The sequence below is a fragment of the Oncorhynchus gorbuscha genome, linkage group LG05 (assembly GCF_021184085.1).
Source record: "Oncorhynchus gorbuscha isolate QuinsamMale2020 ecotype Even-year linkage group LG05, OgorEven_v1.0, whole genome shotgun sequence".
Lineage (NCBI taxonomy): Eukaryota > Metazoa > Chordata > Actinopteri > Salmoniformes > Salmonidae > Oncorhynchus > Oncorhynchus gorbuscha.
Window position 1 is genome coordinate 93923181 of NC_060177.1, and position 15987 is coordinate 93939167.

At 42.6% G+C, this 15987-nt stretch overlaps 1 protein-coding gene across 1 annotated transcript in view; it reads right to left on the minus strand.

Moving 5' to 3' along the window:
• Positions 1–10128: 10128 nt before the first annotated feature.
• Positions 10129–15987, minus strand: part of LOC124036674 (PDZ domain-containing protein 2-like) — a 217644-nt gene continuing 211785 nt past the window's right edge. Inside the window, 2 exon segments of the mRNA XM_046351518.1 lie at positions 10129–10576; positions 11612–11746. Of these exon segments, the coding sequence (XP_046207474.1) occupies positions 10410–10576; positions 11612–11746 (302 nt within the window). The 3' untranslated portion in view covers positions 10129–10409.

Sequence of the window (15987 nt, forward strand, 5' to 3'; positions counted from 1 at the left end):
GTTCTTCAACTAACCGGACACTGGGCTTCCACTTATCACCATATTTGGAAACGCCAACCGGATGATTCATATTTATATATCCGGTGAAATATCTGGCTCATTGTTCCATCTGTGCTAAAACTATGAGCCGACTGTTAGTCTTAAAGTGAAACCAACATCGCTTTAACTCCATCTAAGGTCGTCGCTAGTTACCACAGCCACAAAGTCATAAACCCCGCCTATTTCCACCGCTTCTCTTTTTAAAACCAGATTTGAAACCTAACCTTAACCACACTGCTAACCTTATGACTAATCATCATCTTAAATTTAGACCATAAAGCAAGTTTTATGAGACTCGAAATCGAGCTCAGGTGCATTCTGTTTCCATTGATCATCCTTGAGCTGTTTCTACAACTTGATTGGAGTCCACCTGTGGTAAATTCAATAGTCTGGACATAATAATAATAATATATGCCATTTAGCAGACGCTTTTATCCAAAGCAACTTACAGTCATGTGTGCATACATTCTACGTATGGGTGGTCCCGGGGATCGAACCCACTACCCTGGCGTTACAAGCGCCATGCTCTACCAACTGAGCTACACAGGACCAAGAAATTCTTATTTACCAAGACGGCCTACCCCGGCCAAACCAGAACCAGGACGACGCTGGGCCAATTGTGCGCCCCAATCACGGCTAGTTGTGATACAGCCTGGAATCGAACCAGTAATGACACCCCGAGCACAGAGATGCAGTGCCATTGTGCTACTCGGGAGCCCAAGAGGATACGAGGATCTGCTAAATTAAATCAGTTTCTAAAGTCCGGGCTCTGTCTTGGTTAAATAAAGGCTGAATGACCTGGAGGCTGAATGACCTGGAGGCTGAATGAGGTGAAGGCTGAATGAGGTGAAGGCTGAATGACCTGAAGGCTGAATGAGGTGAAGGCTGAATGACCTGAAGGCTGAATGACCTGAAGGCTGAATGACGTGAAGGCTGAATGACGTGAAGGCTGAATGACATGAAGGCTGAATGACATGAAGGCTGAATGACCTGAAGGCTGAATGACGTGAAGGCTGAATGACGTGAAGGCTGAATGACCTGAAGGCTGAATGACCTGAAGGCTGAATGAGGTGAAGGCTGAATGAGGTGAAGGCTGAATGAGGTGAAGGCTGAATGAGGTGAAGGCTGAATGACGTGAATGCTGAATGACATGAAGGCTGAATGACATGAAGGCTGAATGACCTGAAGGCTGAATGACCTGAAGGCTGAATGACATGAAGGCTGAATGACGTGCTTACTCTAACAAGTCTTCACTCTCTTGAAATCTACTTCTAAAAAAATCTATTTCTAGAAAAATCTACTTCTAGAAAAATAAACTGAGCTTAGAAAAGGTGATTTCAAGGAAAAATAATTGAATTGAAAGTTTTAACATGTTAATTGAACACATACCTCCAGACTGTCACGTTCTGACCATAGTTCTTTTGTGTTTTCCTTGTTTTAGTGTTGGTCAGGACGTGAGCTGGGTGGGCATTCTATGTTTTGTGTGTCTAGGTTGGTTTTGTGTTCGGCCTAGTATGGTTTTCAATCAAAGGCAGGTGTCGTTAGTTGTCTCTGATTGAGAATCATACTTAGGTAGCCTGGGTTTCACTGTGTGTTTGTGGGTGATTGTTTCCGTGTCTGTGTTTTGCACCACACGGTACTGTTTTCGGTTTTGGTTTTTTTGGTTATTCACGGTACGTTTATTGTATTTGTATGGAGTGTTCAGTTTAGGTGTTTAAATAAATACCATGGACACTTACCACCTTGCAGTGGTCCTCTCCTTCAACGGAAGAAAACTATTACACAGAGTGCACAGTTAAAATAGACAATTGAACACGCTTTAATGACACTGAAAATGTGTACATTACCGATTCAGATTTGTACAAAAATATTCCCAAATACAGATTATATATATTTTTTACAGAAATACCACATCCAAGAAACTATTAATTTAACTCTGGGCCCATATTCACAAAGCCTCTTGGAATATAAGTGCTGATCTAGGATCAGATCGATCCTGTCCATATACTGTAATCTTGTTATGATGTAAAAGCATACACTGATTCTAGATCAGCACTCCTGCTGTGAGATGCTTTAAGACTACAGGTCCTGGTGCTGTGTGAAAGGTGTCCACCGACTAGGATTCGAATCCAGGTCAGTGGTCACAAGACTGTATTAGCCATTTATGAGACACTTCCTGAATAGGGCCTTTATCATAGCACCACAGTAGGCTTAGGCAACCCTCCCGCAAGCACCTCATGTTTGGATTTAACCAACCTAGAAGACCAGGTGTGATGAATTTAGGCAATCACTGAAGTGATCAATTAGCTCAGTTGGTCAGATGTGGCGCGTCGTTGGGAACCATATCCTGCTGTACCTGAGGCCCTTTAGGAACAGGGTTGCCTACCCTGCACCACAGGGACTATGTTCCCTGCCCCACACACACACACACAATGTATTAATCTACTCTAATTTAGTTCAAAATGGCATCCTATTCCCTATGTAGTGCACTACTTTTGACCACTCATGTAAGTGAGCAAACTTGGATTTCCTGTCTGTATGTAATATCAAAACCAAACGCAAAAAATATAATAATAATAATAATAATAATAATAATGTACACATTAAAAGAACATGAGCAAAGCAGAAGAAAAAGCTGAATTGACCAAAATTTTGTTGTAGCTTTTTGTTAACCACCATTATCAGAAGATATTCAACAGCAGATCAGGTCCTTTTACAGCAACAGAATATCATTTATTTTAATAAATCAACCGCATAAAACCCAAGATTAGAACGATATTCTGAGCAATGTCATATTTGTCAACCATTGCCGTTAAAATAGCCCTGTAATGTACAAATTCTCCAAGTGTAATATCGTGCTGCACGACAATATGTGTTAATGATCACACATACACAAAAAAATCTAAACATACCTTGCAGTCATACAATTCAAAATGACAGTTTAAAATGTACACTAAACCAATGGAAAGACGATCAAGTCAGCCTAATTCAAATGTACAGTAACACGAGACAATATTTACAACCAGCTTTCTGAAACAAGAGTTGTGCTTCAGAATGTAAGAGCTGTGGGTATTGTAATACACGGTTTGAACCCTGCCAGATACAGTAACCTACCAGACATGTCACATTTACAGTAACCTACCAGACATGTCACATTTACAGTAACCTACCAGACATGTCACATTTACAGTAACCTACCAGACATGTCACATTTACAGTAACCTACCAGACATGTCACATTTACAGTAACCTACCATACATGTCACATTTACAGTAACCTACCATACATGTCACATTTACAGTAACCTACCATACATGTCACATTTACAGTAACCTACCATACATGTCACATGAATGGTGGGACATCAGGTTCTGCTGTATTTCAGAGAGAAAACTAAAAACGGAAATCACATGTGGTTGGTCTGTACTGTATATCTGTCAACACCTTTAACAGTAAGACACGTTAAATCAATGATGTGGAATTTCAGGAGATACAAAATATGTTATAAATATGGATAAAGTAGAAACTTTAACGTACTCTATACTTAATCATTAAAATTAATCATTTCAATTCATTTCTAAAATGTCTTGTTTTCAAATATCAGGTTTAGGGCATTTGATTGGAACCCGATATGCACACCATGCACGCACATTAAGTCCCGTACAATGAAACTCCAGAAGCGTGAGGCCGTGGCACTAATCCAACTCAACTCCAGTAGCGTAACGCCGTAGCTCTAATCCAACCCAACTCCAGTAGCGTAACGCTGTAGCACTAATCCAACTCAACTCCAGTAGCGTAACGCCGTAGCACTAATCCAACTCAACTCCAGTAGCGTAACGCCGTAGCTCTAATCCAACCCAACTCCAGTAGCGTAACGCTGTAGCACTAATCCAACTCAACTCCAGTAGCGTAACGCCGTAGCACTAATCCAACTCAACTCCAGTAGCGTAACGCTGTAGCTCTAATCCAACCCAACTCCAGTAGCGTAACGCCGTAGCACTAATCCAACTCAACTCCAGTAGCGTAACGCTGTAGCACTAATCCAACTCAACTCCAGTAGCGTAACGCCGTAGCACTAATCCAACTCAACTCCAGTAGCGTAACGCTGTAGCTCTAATCCAACCCAACTCCAGTAGCGTAACGCCGTAGCACTAATCCAACTCAACTCCAGTAGCGTAACGCTGTAGCTCTAATCCAACCCAACTCCAGTAGCGTAACGCTGTAGCACTAATCCAACTCAACTCCAGTAGCGTAACGCTGTAGCACTAATCCAACTCAACTCCAGTAGCGTAACGCCGTAGCACTAATCCAACTCAACTCCAGTAGCGTAACGCTGTAGCACTAATCCAACTCAACTCCAGTATGCAGAAAGAGGTGAGTCTCTGACACAGCTACTGTAGGTGTCACATTGGGTCAGTGTGAGGATTTAGGTGACAAGATACAGGGTAAACTGAGAGGATACCTACAGGGTAAACTGACCGATACCTACAGGGTACACTGAGAGGATACCTACAGGGTACACTGAGAGGATACCTACAGGGTGAACTGAGAGGATACCTACAGGGTGAACTGAGAGGATACCTACAGGGTGAACTGAGAGGATACCTACAGGGTGAACTGAGAGGATACCTACAGGGTGAACTGAGAGGATACCTACAGGGTGAACTGAGAGGATACCTACAGAGTGAACTGAGAGGATACCTACAGGGTACACTGAGAGGATACCTACAGGGTAAACTGAGAGGATATCTACAGGGTACACTGAGAGGATACCTACAGGGTAAACTGAGAGGATACCTACAGGGTAAACTGACCGATATCTACAGGGTACACTGAGAGGATACTTACACGGTAAACTGAGAGGATACCTACAGGGTAAACTGACCGATATCTACAAGGTAAACTGACCGATATCTACAGGGTAAACTGACCGATATCTACAGGGTAAACTGACCGATATCTACAGGGTAAACTGACCGATATCTACAGGGTAAACTGACCGATATCTACAGGGTAAACTGACCGATATCTACAGGGTAAACTGACCGATATCTACAGGGTACACTGAGAGGATATCTACAGGGTAAACTGACCGATACCTACAGGGTAAACTGACCGATATCTACAGGGTAAACTGACCGATACCTACAGGGTAAACTGACCGATATCTACAGGGTAAACTGACCAATATCTACAGGGTAAACTGACCGATACCTACAGGGTAAACTGACCGATACCTACAGGGTAAACTGACCGATACCTACAGGGTAAACTGACCGATATCTACAGGGTAAACTGACCGATATCTACAGGGTAAACTGACCGATACCTACAGGGTAAACTGACCGATACCTACAGGGTAAACTGAGAGGATACCTACAGGGTAAACTGACCGATACCTACAGGGTAAACTGACCGATACCTACAGGGTACACTGACCGATACCTACAGGGTAAACTGACCGATACCTACAGGGTAAACTGACCGATACCTACAGGGTAAACTGACCGATATCTACAGGGTAAACTGACCGATACCTACAGGGTAAACTGACCGATACCTACAGGGTAAACTGACCGATATCTACAGGGTAAACTGACCGATACCTACAGGGTAAACTGACCGATACCTTGACATAAAATAAGTTACACTAGTATACAACACTGAGTGTACAAAACATTAGGAACACCTTTTCTTTCCATGACGTAGACTGACGAGGTGAATCCAGGTGAAATCTATGATCCTTATTGATGTCTTGTTAAATCCACTTCAATCAGTGTAGATGAAGAGGAGGAGACAGGTTGAAGAAGGGACTTTTTAAGCCTTTGAAACCTGGATTGTGTTTGTGAGCCAATCAGAGGGTGAATAGGCAAGACAGCAGATTGAAGTCCCTTTGAACAGCGTATGGTAGTAGGATCCAGGCGCACCAGTTTGTGTCAAGAACTGCAACGCTGCTGGGTTTTTCACACTCAACAGTTTCCTGTGTGTATCAAGAATGGTCCACCACCCAAATGACATCCAGCCAACTTGGCACAACTGTGGGAAGCATTGGAGTCAACATGGGCCAGCATCCCTGTGGAACGCTTTCGACACCTTGTAGAGTCAACATGGACCAGCATCCCTGTGGAACGCTTTCAACACCTTGTAGAGTCAACATGGACCAGCATCCCTGTGGAACGCTTTCAACACCTTGTAGAGTCAACATGGACCAGCATCCCTGTGAAACGCTTTAGACACCTTGTAGAGTCAACATGGACCAGCATCCCTGTGGAACGCTTTCAACACCTTGTAGAGTCAACATGGACCAGCATCCCTGTGGAACGCTTTAGACACCTTGTAGAGTCAACATGGACCAGCATCCCTGTGAAACGCTTTAGACACCTTGTAGAGTCAACATGGACCAGCATCCCTGTGGAACGCTTTCAACACCTTGTAGAGTCAACATGGACCAGCATCCCTGTGGAACGCTTTAGACACCTTGTAGAGTCAACATGGACCAGCATCCCTGTGGGACGCTTTAGACACCTTGTAGAGTCAACATGGGCCAGCATCCCTGTGGAACGCTTTCAACACCTTGTAGAGTCAACATGGACCAGCATCCCTGTGGAACGCTTTCAACACCTTGTAGAGTCAACATGGACCAGCATCCCTGTGGAACGCTTTCAACACCTTGTAGAGATATTCCAAGATTCTTATCCTCCTGTATAAAACACTATAATAGTCTAATATCCTCCTGTATAACACACTATATTAGCCTCTCGTCCTCCTGTATAAAACACAACAATAGTCTATATCCTCCTGTATAAAACACTATACTAGTCTAATATCCTCCGGTATAAGACACTATAATAGTATCCTGTCCTCCTGTATAGAACACTATAATAGTCTAATATCCTCCTGTATAAGACACTATATTAGCCTCTTGTCCTCCTGTATAGAACACTATAATAGTCTAATATCCTTCTGTATAACACACTATATTAGCCTCTTGTCCTCCTGTATAGAACACAATAATAGTCTAATATCCTCCTGTATAACACACTATATTAGCCTCTCGTCTTCCTGTATAAAACACAACAATAGTCTATATCCTCCTGTATAAAACACTATACTAGTCTAACATCCTCCTGTATAAGACACTATAATAGTCTAATATCCTCCTGTATAGAACACTATATTAGCCTCTCGTCTTCCTGTATAAAACACAACAATAGTCTATATCCTCCTGTATAAGACACTATAATAGCCTCTTGTCCTCCTGTATAGAACACTATACTAGCCTCTCGTCCTCCTGTATAGAACACTATACTAGTCTAAATCCTCCTGTATAAGACACTATAATAGCCTCTCGTCCTCCTGTATAGAACACTATACTAGTCTAAATCCTCCTGTATAAGACACTATAATAGTCTCCTGTCCTCCTGTATAAAACACTATAATAGTCTAATATCCTCCTGTATAAGACACTATAATAGTCTAATATCCTCCTGTATAAAACACTATAATAGTATCTTGTCCTCTGTATAAGACACTATAATAGCCTCTCGTCCTCCTGTATAAAACACTTTAATAGTATCTCATCCTCCTGTATAAGACTCTATAATAGCCTCTCGTCCTCCTGTATAAAACACTATAATAGTGTCTTGTCCTCCTGTATAAAACACTATAATAGCCTCTTGTCCTCCTGTATAAAACACTATAATAGTATCTTGACCTCCTGTATAAAACACTATAATAGTTTAATATCCTCCTGTATAAAACACTATAATAGAATCTCGTCCTCCTGTATAAGACACTATAATAGTATCTCGTCCTCCTGTATAAGACACTATAATAGTGTTTTGTCCTCCTGTATAAAACACTATAATAGTCTAATATCCTCCTGTATAAGACACTATAATAGTATAATAGTATATTGTCCTCCTGTATAAGACACTATAATAGTGTCTTGTCCTCATGTATGAAACACTATAATAGTATTGTGTCCTCCTGTATAATCCTTGCTGTCCCCAGTCCACCTGGCCATGCTGCTGCTCCAGTTTCAACTGGCCTGGGCCCTAGGACCATGTCCCAGGACTACCTGACATGAGGACTCCTTGCTGTCCCCAGTCCACCTGGCCATGCTCCTGCTCCAGTTTCAACTGTTCTGCCTTACTATTATTCAACCATGCTGGTCATTTATGAACATTTGAACATCTTGGCCACGTTCTGTTATAATCTCCACCCGGCACAGCCAGAAGAGGACTGGCCACCCCACATATGCTCTCTCTAATTCTCTCTTTCTTTCTCTCTCTCGGAGGACCTGAGCCCTAGGACCGTGCCCCAGGACTACCTGACATGATGGCTCCTTGCTGTCCCCAGTCCACCTGACTGTGCTGCTGCTCCAGTTTCAACTGTTCTGCCTTATTATTATTTGACCATGCTGGTCATTTATGAACATTTGAACATCTTGGTCATGTTCTGTTATAATCTCTACCCGGCACAGCCAGAAGAGGACTGGCCACCCCACATAGCCCGGTTCCTCTCTAGGTTTCTTCCTAGGTTTTGGCCTTTCTAGGGAGTTTTTCCTAGCCACCGTGCTTTTACACCTGCATTGTTTGCTGTTTGGGGTTTTAGGCTGGGTTTCTGTACAGCACTTTGAGATATCAGCTGATGTACGAAGGGCTATATAAATACATTTGATTTGATTTGATATACTAGTATCATGTCCTCCTGTATAAAACACAATAATAGCCTCCTGTCTAGAACACTATAATAGTCTAAAATCCTCCTGTATAAAACACTATAATAGTCTATATCCTCCTGTATAAGACACTATAATAGTATCTTGTCCTCCTGTATAAGACACTATAATAGAATCTTGTCCTCCTGTATAAGACACTATAATAGTATCCTGTCCTCCTGTATAAGACACTATAATAGTATCCTGTCCTCCTGTATAAGACACTATAATAGTATCCTGTCCTCCTGTATAAGACACTATAATAGTATCCTGTCCTCCTGTATAAGACACTATAATAGTATCCTGTCCTCCTGTATAAGACACTATACTAGTATCCTGTCCTCCTGTATAAGACACTATAATAGTATCCTGTCCTCCTGTATAAGACACTATAATAGTATCCTGTCCTCCTGTATAATACACTATAATAGTATCCTGTCCTCCTGTATAAGACACTATAATAGCCTCTTGTCCTCCTGTATAAGACACTATAATAGCCTCTTGTCCTCCTGTATAAGACACTATAATAGCCTCTTGTCCTCCTGTATGAAACACTATAATAGTATCCTGTCCTCCTGTATAAGACACTATAATAGCCTCTTGTCCTCCTGTATAAGACACTATAATAGCCTCTTGTCCTCCTGTATGAAACACTATAATAGTATCTTGTCCTCCTGTATAAGACACTATAATAGTATCCTGTCCTCCTGTATAAGACACTATAATAGTATCCTGTCCTCCTGTATAAGACACTATAATAGTATCCTGTCCTCCTGTATAAGACACTATAATAGTATCCTGTCCTCCTGTATAAGACACTATAATAGTATCCTGTCCTCCTGTATAAGACACTATACTAGTATCCTGTCCTCCTGTATAAGACACTATAATAGTATCCTGTCCTCCTGTATAATACACTATAATAGTATCCTGTCCTCCTGTATAAGACACTATAATAGCCTCTTGTCCTCCTGTATAAGACACTATAATAGCCTCTTGTCCTCCTGTATAAGACACTATAATAGCCTCTTGTCCTCCTGTATGAAACACTATAATAGTATCCTGTCCTCCTGTATAAGACACTATAATAGCCTCTTGTCCTCCTGTATAAGACACTATAATAGCCTCTTGTCCTCCTGTATGAAACACTATAATAGTATCCTGTCCTCCTGTATAAGACACTATAATAGCCTCTTGTCCTCCTGTATAAGACACTATAATAGTATCCTGTCCTCCTGTATAAGACACTATAATAGTATCCTGTCCTCCTGTATAAGACACTATAATAGCCTCTAGTCCTCCTGTATAAGACACTATAATAGCCTCTTGTCCTCCTGTATGAAACACTATAATAAAAGAAAGAATGCTTCACACTCCACGGTCTGGTTTCGACACTCTATTTGACATTCCGGACCGAATTGCAGTCTGCTTTAACAAAATAACCGCTTTCCAATGTCTGTCCGTTTCATCAGAATATGTCATGATAATAACATTTCAGCCATCGTAGCTATATATATATAGTTCTCTGAGATATGTCTGTCATACAGAGGTCCTGGATTATATATTATGTCACCTCAAGCTGACATACGTGTTCTACGAGGTACGTCTGGTTCTTCATGTTAGTTCTATATGTCTGTTGTATGTCTGTCATACAGAGGTCCTCGGTTTCCTGATGACAAGCTGCACGGGGCCTTCGCCGACGGCCTTGATGATGCTCCAGGCGTCGTAATGCATGAGGCCCTGCAGCGAGCGTCCGTTGACCTCCAGTACCTCGTCCCCCACGTCCACCACCCTCGACAGCTCCGCAGCACCACCTAGAGGAGGTTGGGTTCATTATGATCAGACGTTATAATAGGTCATAAATTATAACTATCATAATGCATTATAACTGTATCATAGTGCATTATAACTATCATAATGCATTATAACTATCATAATGCATTATAACTGTATCATAATGCATTATAACTGTATCATAATGCATTATAACTGTATCATAATGCATTATAACTATCATAATGCATTATAACTGTATCATAATGCATTATAACTGTATCATAATGCATTATAACTGTATCATAATGCATTATAACTGTATCATAAGGATCAGAGGATCTCTCCTCTACATGTAACCCAACCCAGCTGTCTACACAGGATCTCTCCTCTCCTCTACATGTAACCCAACCCAGCTGTCTACACAGGATCTCTCCTCTACATGTAACCCAACCCAGCTGTCTACACAGGATCTCTCCTCTCCTCTACATGTAACCCAACCCAGCTGTCTACATAGGATCTCTCCTCTACATGTAACCCAACCCAGCTATCTACACAGGATCTCTCCTCTACATGTAACCCAACCCAGCTGTCTACACAGGATCTCTCCTCTACATGTAACCCAACCCAGCTGTCTACACAGGATCTCTCCTCTCCTCTCCTCCTCCTATCCCCTCTTCTCCTTCTATCTATCCTATCCCCTCTTCTCCTTCTATCTCTCCTCTCCTCTCCTCTCCTCTCCTCTTCCTCCTCTCCTCTCCTCTCCTCTCCTCTCCCCTCCCTCTCCTCTCCTCTCTCCCTCTCCTCTCCCTCTCCCTCCCCCTCCCCTCCCCTCCCCTCCCCTCCCCTCCTCTCCTCTCCTCTCCTCTCCTCCTCGGAAAGTCTGTATTGGCAGACAAACTCACTGACCGTGTCTGTTTTGACTGCCATGCTGGGGAAATGCCCCCTCTGGTGGCCATAGGCTGACACTGCCATACCACCATAGGAATAAAGAGTGTGTGTGTATACTTACGTTCCTGCGTGTGTGTGTTCCTTTGTGTGTGTGTGTGTGTGTGTGTGTGTGTGTGTTGGCTGACCTTTGAAGACTCGTTTAACGTTGAGGGGTAGGTCTCCGTGTGCCGAGGCTTTGCCCCCCTCCAGACTGAAGCCTAGACCAGCTGACGTTTTCAGCAGCTCCACCCTCAGAGCCCCGTCAGGACCCACCTCCACCACTATGGGAACACACAGAGGCACAGTGAGCACCCAGTCCCGCAGGAATCATGTCAGCTCTATACAAATAGCACTTTGGTTTTAGGAACTGAAGCCACTGCCTGTTCACCCCGCTACCATCCAGAAGGCGAGGTCAGTACAGGTGCATCAAGCTGGGACCGAGAGACTGAAAAACAGCTTCTATCTCAAGGCCATCAGACTGTTAAACTGCCACCACTAACATTGAGTGGCTGCTGCCAACATACTGACTCAACTCCAGCTCACTTTAATAATGGAAATTGATAAAAAAATATATCACTAGCCACTTTAAACAATGCTACTTAATATAATGTTTACATACCCTACATTACTCATCTCATATGTATATACTGTACTCTTTATCATCTACTGCATCTTTATGTAATACATGTATCACTAGCCACTTTAAACTATGCCACTTTGTTTACATACTCATCTCATATGTGTATACTGTACTCTATACCATCTACTGCATCTTGCCATCTTTATGTAATACATGTATCACTAGCCACTTTAAACTATGCCACTTTGTTTACATACTCATCTCATATGTGTATACTGTACTCGATACCATCTAATGCATCTTGCCTATGCCGTTCTGTACCATCACTCATTCATATATCTTTATGTACATATTCTTTATCCCCTTACACTTGTGTGTATAAGGTAGTAGTTGTGTAATTGTTAAGTTAGATTACTTGTTGGTTATTACTGCGTTCTCGGAACTAGAAGCACAAGCATTTCGCTACACTCGCATTAACATCTGCTAACCATGTGTATGTGACAAATAACATTTGATTTGAAGTGTGGTTATGAAAACAAAAAACCTTTTCTGATAATGGTTAATGAGAAAATGAGTTTTGATTAACGTCTCTATCAGACATGGCTATTGATACAGTGGGTCTAATGTTGAATGCTGATTGGTTAACATCTATATCAAGCAAAATGGCAGAGAAGTTCCTTACTTTTCTGTTTGCAGGACAACCGTCCTCTAAATCAAATCAAATTTGATTGGTCGCGTATATAGATTTGCAGATGTTATTTCAGGTGCAGCGTAATGCTTGTGTTTCTAGCTCCAACAGTGCAGTAATACCTAATGCTTGTGTTTCTAGCTCCAACAGTGCAGTAATACCTAATGCTTGTGTTTCTAGCTCCAACAGTACAGTAATACCCAATGCTTGTGTTTCTAGCTTCCAACAGTGCAGTAATACCTAATGCTTGTGTTTCTAGCTCCAACAGTGCAGTAATACCTAATGCTTGTGTTTCTAGCTCCAACAGTGCAGTAATACCTAATGCTTGTGTTTCTAGCTCCAACAGTACAGTAATACCTAATGCTTGTGTTTCTAGCTCCAACAGTGCAGTAATACCTAATGCTTGTGTTTCTAGCTCCAACAGTACAGTAATACCCAATGCTTGTGTTTCTAGCTCCAACAGTACAGTAATACCTAATGCTTGTGTTTCTAGCTCCAACAGTACAGTAATACCCAATGCTTGTGTTTCTAGCTCCAACAGTACAGTAATACCTAATGCTTGTGTTTCTAGCTCCAACAGTACAGTAATACCCAATGCTTGTGTTTCTAGCTTCCAACAGTACAGTAATATCTAATGCTTGTGTTTCTAGCTCCAACAGTGCAGTAATACCTAATGCTTGTGTTTCTAGCTCCAACAGTGCAGTAATACCTAATGCTTGTGTTTCTAGCTTCCAACAGTACAGTAATACCTAATGCTTGTGTTTCTAGCTTCCAACAGTGCAGTAATATCTAATGCTTGTGTTTCTAGCTTCAACAGTACAGTAATACCTAATGCTTGTGTTTCTAGCTTCAACAGTACAGTAATATCTAATGCTTGTGTTTCTAGCTTCAACAGTACAGTAATATCTAATGCTTGTGTTTCTAGCTTCAACAGTACAGTAATATCTAATGCTTGTGTTTCTAGCTTCCAACAGTACAGTAATACCTAATGCTTGTGTTTCTAGATCCAACAGTACAGTAATATCTAATGTTTGTGTTTCTAGCTTCCAACAGTACAGTAATACCTAATGCTTGTGTTTCTAGCTCCAACAGTGCAGTAATACATAATGCTTGTGTTTCTAGCTCCAACAGTGCAGTAATATCTAATGCTTGTGTTTCTAGCTCCAACAGTACAGTAATACCTAATGCTTGTGTTTCTAGCTCCAACAGTACAGTAATACCTAATGATTGTGTTTCTAGCTCCAACAGTAAAGTAATACCTAATGCTTGTGTTTCTAGCTCCAACAGTACAGTAATACCTAATGCTTGTGTTTCTAGCTTCCAACAGTACAGTAATACCTAATGCTTGTGTTTCTAGCTCCAACAGGGCAGTAATACCTAATGCTTGTGTTTCTAGCTCCAACAGTGCAGTAATATCTAATGCTTGTGTTTCTAGCTCCAACAGTACAGTAATACCTAATGCTTGTGTTTCTAGCTCCAACAGGGCAGTAATACATAATGCTTGTGTTTCTAGCTCCAACAGTGCAGTAATATCTAATGCTTGTGTTTCTAGCTCCAACAGTACAGTAATACCTAATGCTTGTGTTTCTAGCTCCAACAGTACAGTAATACCTAATGATTGTGTTTCTAGCTCCAACAGTAAAGTAATACCTAATGCTTGTGTTTCTAGCTCCAACAGTACAGTAATACCTAATGCTTGTGTTTCTAGCTTCCAACAGTACAGTAATACCTAATGCTTGTGTTTCTAGCTCCAACAGTACAGCAATACAAAACAATACACACATCATCCATGAAGTAAAAATAAAGAATGGAAGAAATATCAGAGCTCCGAGACACAGATCTGGGGAAGGGTACCAAAACATTTCTGCAGCATTGAAGGTCCCCAATAACACAGTGGCCTCCATCATTATTAAATGGAAGCAGTTTGGAACCACCAAGACTCTCCCTAGAGTTGGCCGCCCGGCCAAACTGAGCAATTGGGAAAGAAGGGAGGTGACCAAGAACCCGACGGTAACTCTGACGGAGCTCCAGAGTTCCTCTGTGGAGATGGAAGAACCTTCAAGAAGGACAACCATTTTTGCAGCACTCCACCAATCAGGACTTACATTTACATTACATTTAAGTCATTTAGCAGACGCTCTTATCCAGAGCGACTTACAAATTGGTGCATTCACCTTATGACATCCAGTGGGACAGTCACTTAACAATAGTGCATCTAAAACTTAGGGGGGTGGGGTGAGAGGGATTACTTAACCTATCCTAGGTATTCCTTAAAGAGGTGGGGTTTCAGGTGTCTCCGGAAGGTGGTGATTGACTCCGCTGTCCTGGCGTCGTGAGGGAGTTTGTTCCACCATTGGGGGGCCAGGGCAGCGAACAGTTTTGACTGGGCTGAGCGGGAGCTGTACTTCCTCAGTGGTAGGGAGGCGAGCAGGCCAGAGGTGGATGAACGCAGTGCCCTTGTTTGGGTGTAGGGCCTGATCAGAGCCTGGAGGTACTGAGGTGCCCTTCCCCTCACAGCTCCGTAGGCAAGCACCATGGTCTTGTAGCGGATGCGAGCTTCAACTGGAAGCCAGTGGAGAGAACGGAGGAGCGGGGTGACGTGAGAGAACTTGGGAAGGTTGAACACCAGACGGGCTGCGGCGTTCTGGATGAGTTGAAGGGGTTTAATGGCACAGGCAGGGAGCCCAGCCAGCAGCGAGTTGCAGTAATCCAGACGGGAGATGACAAGTGCCTGGATTAGGACCTGCGCCGCTTCCTGTGTGAGGCAGGGTCGTACTCTGCGGATGTTGTAGAGCATGAACCTACAGGAACGGGCCACCGCCTTGATGTTGGTTGAGAACGACAGGGTGTTGTCCAGGATCACGCCAAGGTTCTTGGCGCTCTGGGAGGAGGACACAATGGAGTTGTCAACCGTGATGGCGAGATCATGGAACGGGCAGTCCTTCCCCGGGAGGAAGAGCAGCTCCGTCTTGCCGAGGTTCAGCTTGAGGTGGTGATCCGTCATCCACTTAATGGTAGAGTGGCCAGAAAGAAGCCACTCTTCAGTAAAAGGCTCGCTTGGAGTTTGCTAAAAAGCACCTAAAGGATTCTCAGACCATGAGAAACAAGATTCTCTGGTCTGATGAATCCAAGATTGAACTCTTTGGCTTGAATGCCAAGCATCACGTCTGGAGGAAACCTGGCACCATCCCTACGGTGAAGCATGGTGATGGCAGCATCATGCTGTTGGGATGTTTTTCAGCGGTAGGGACTGA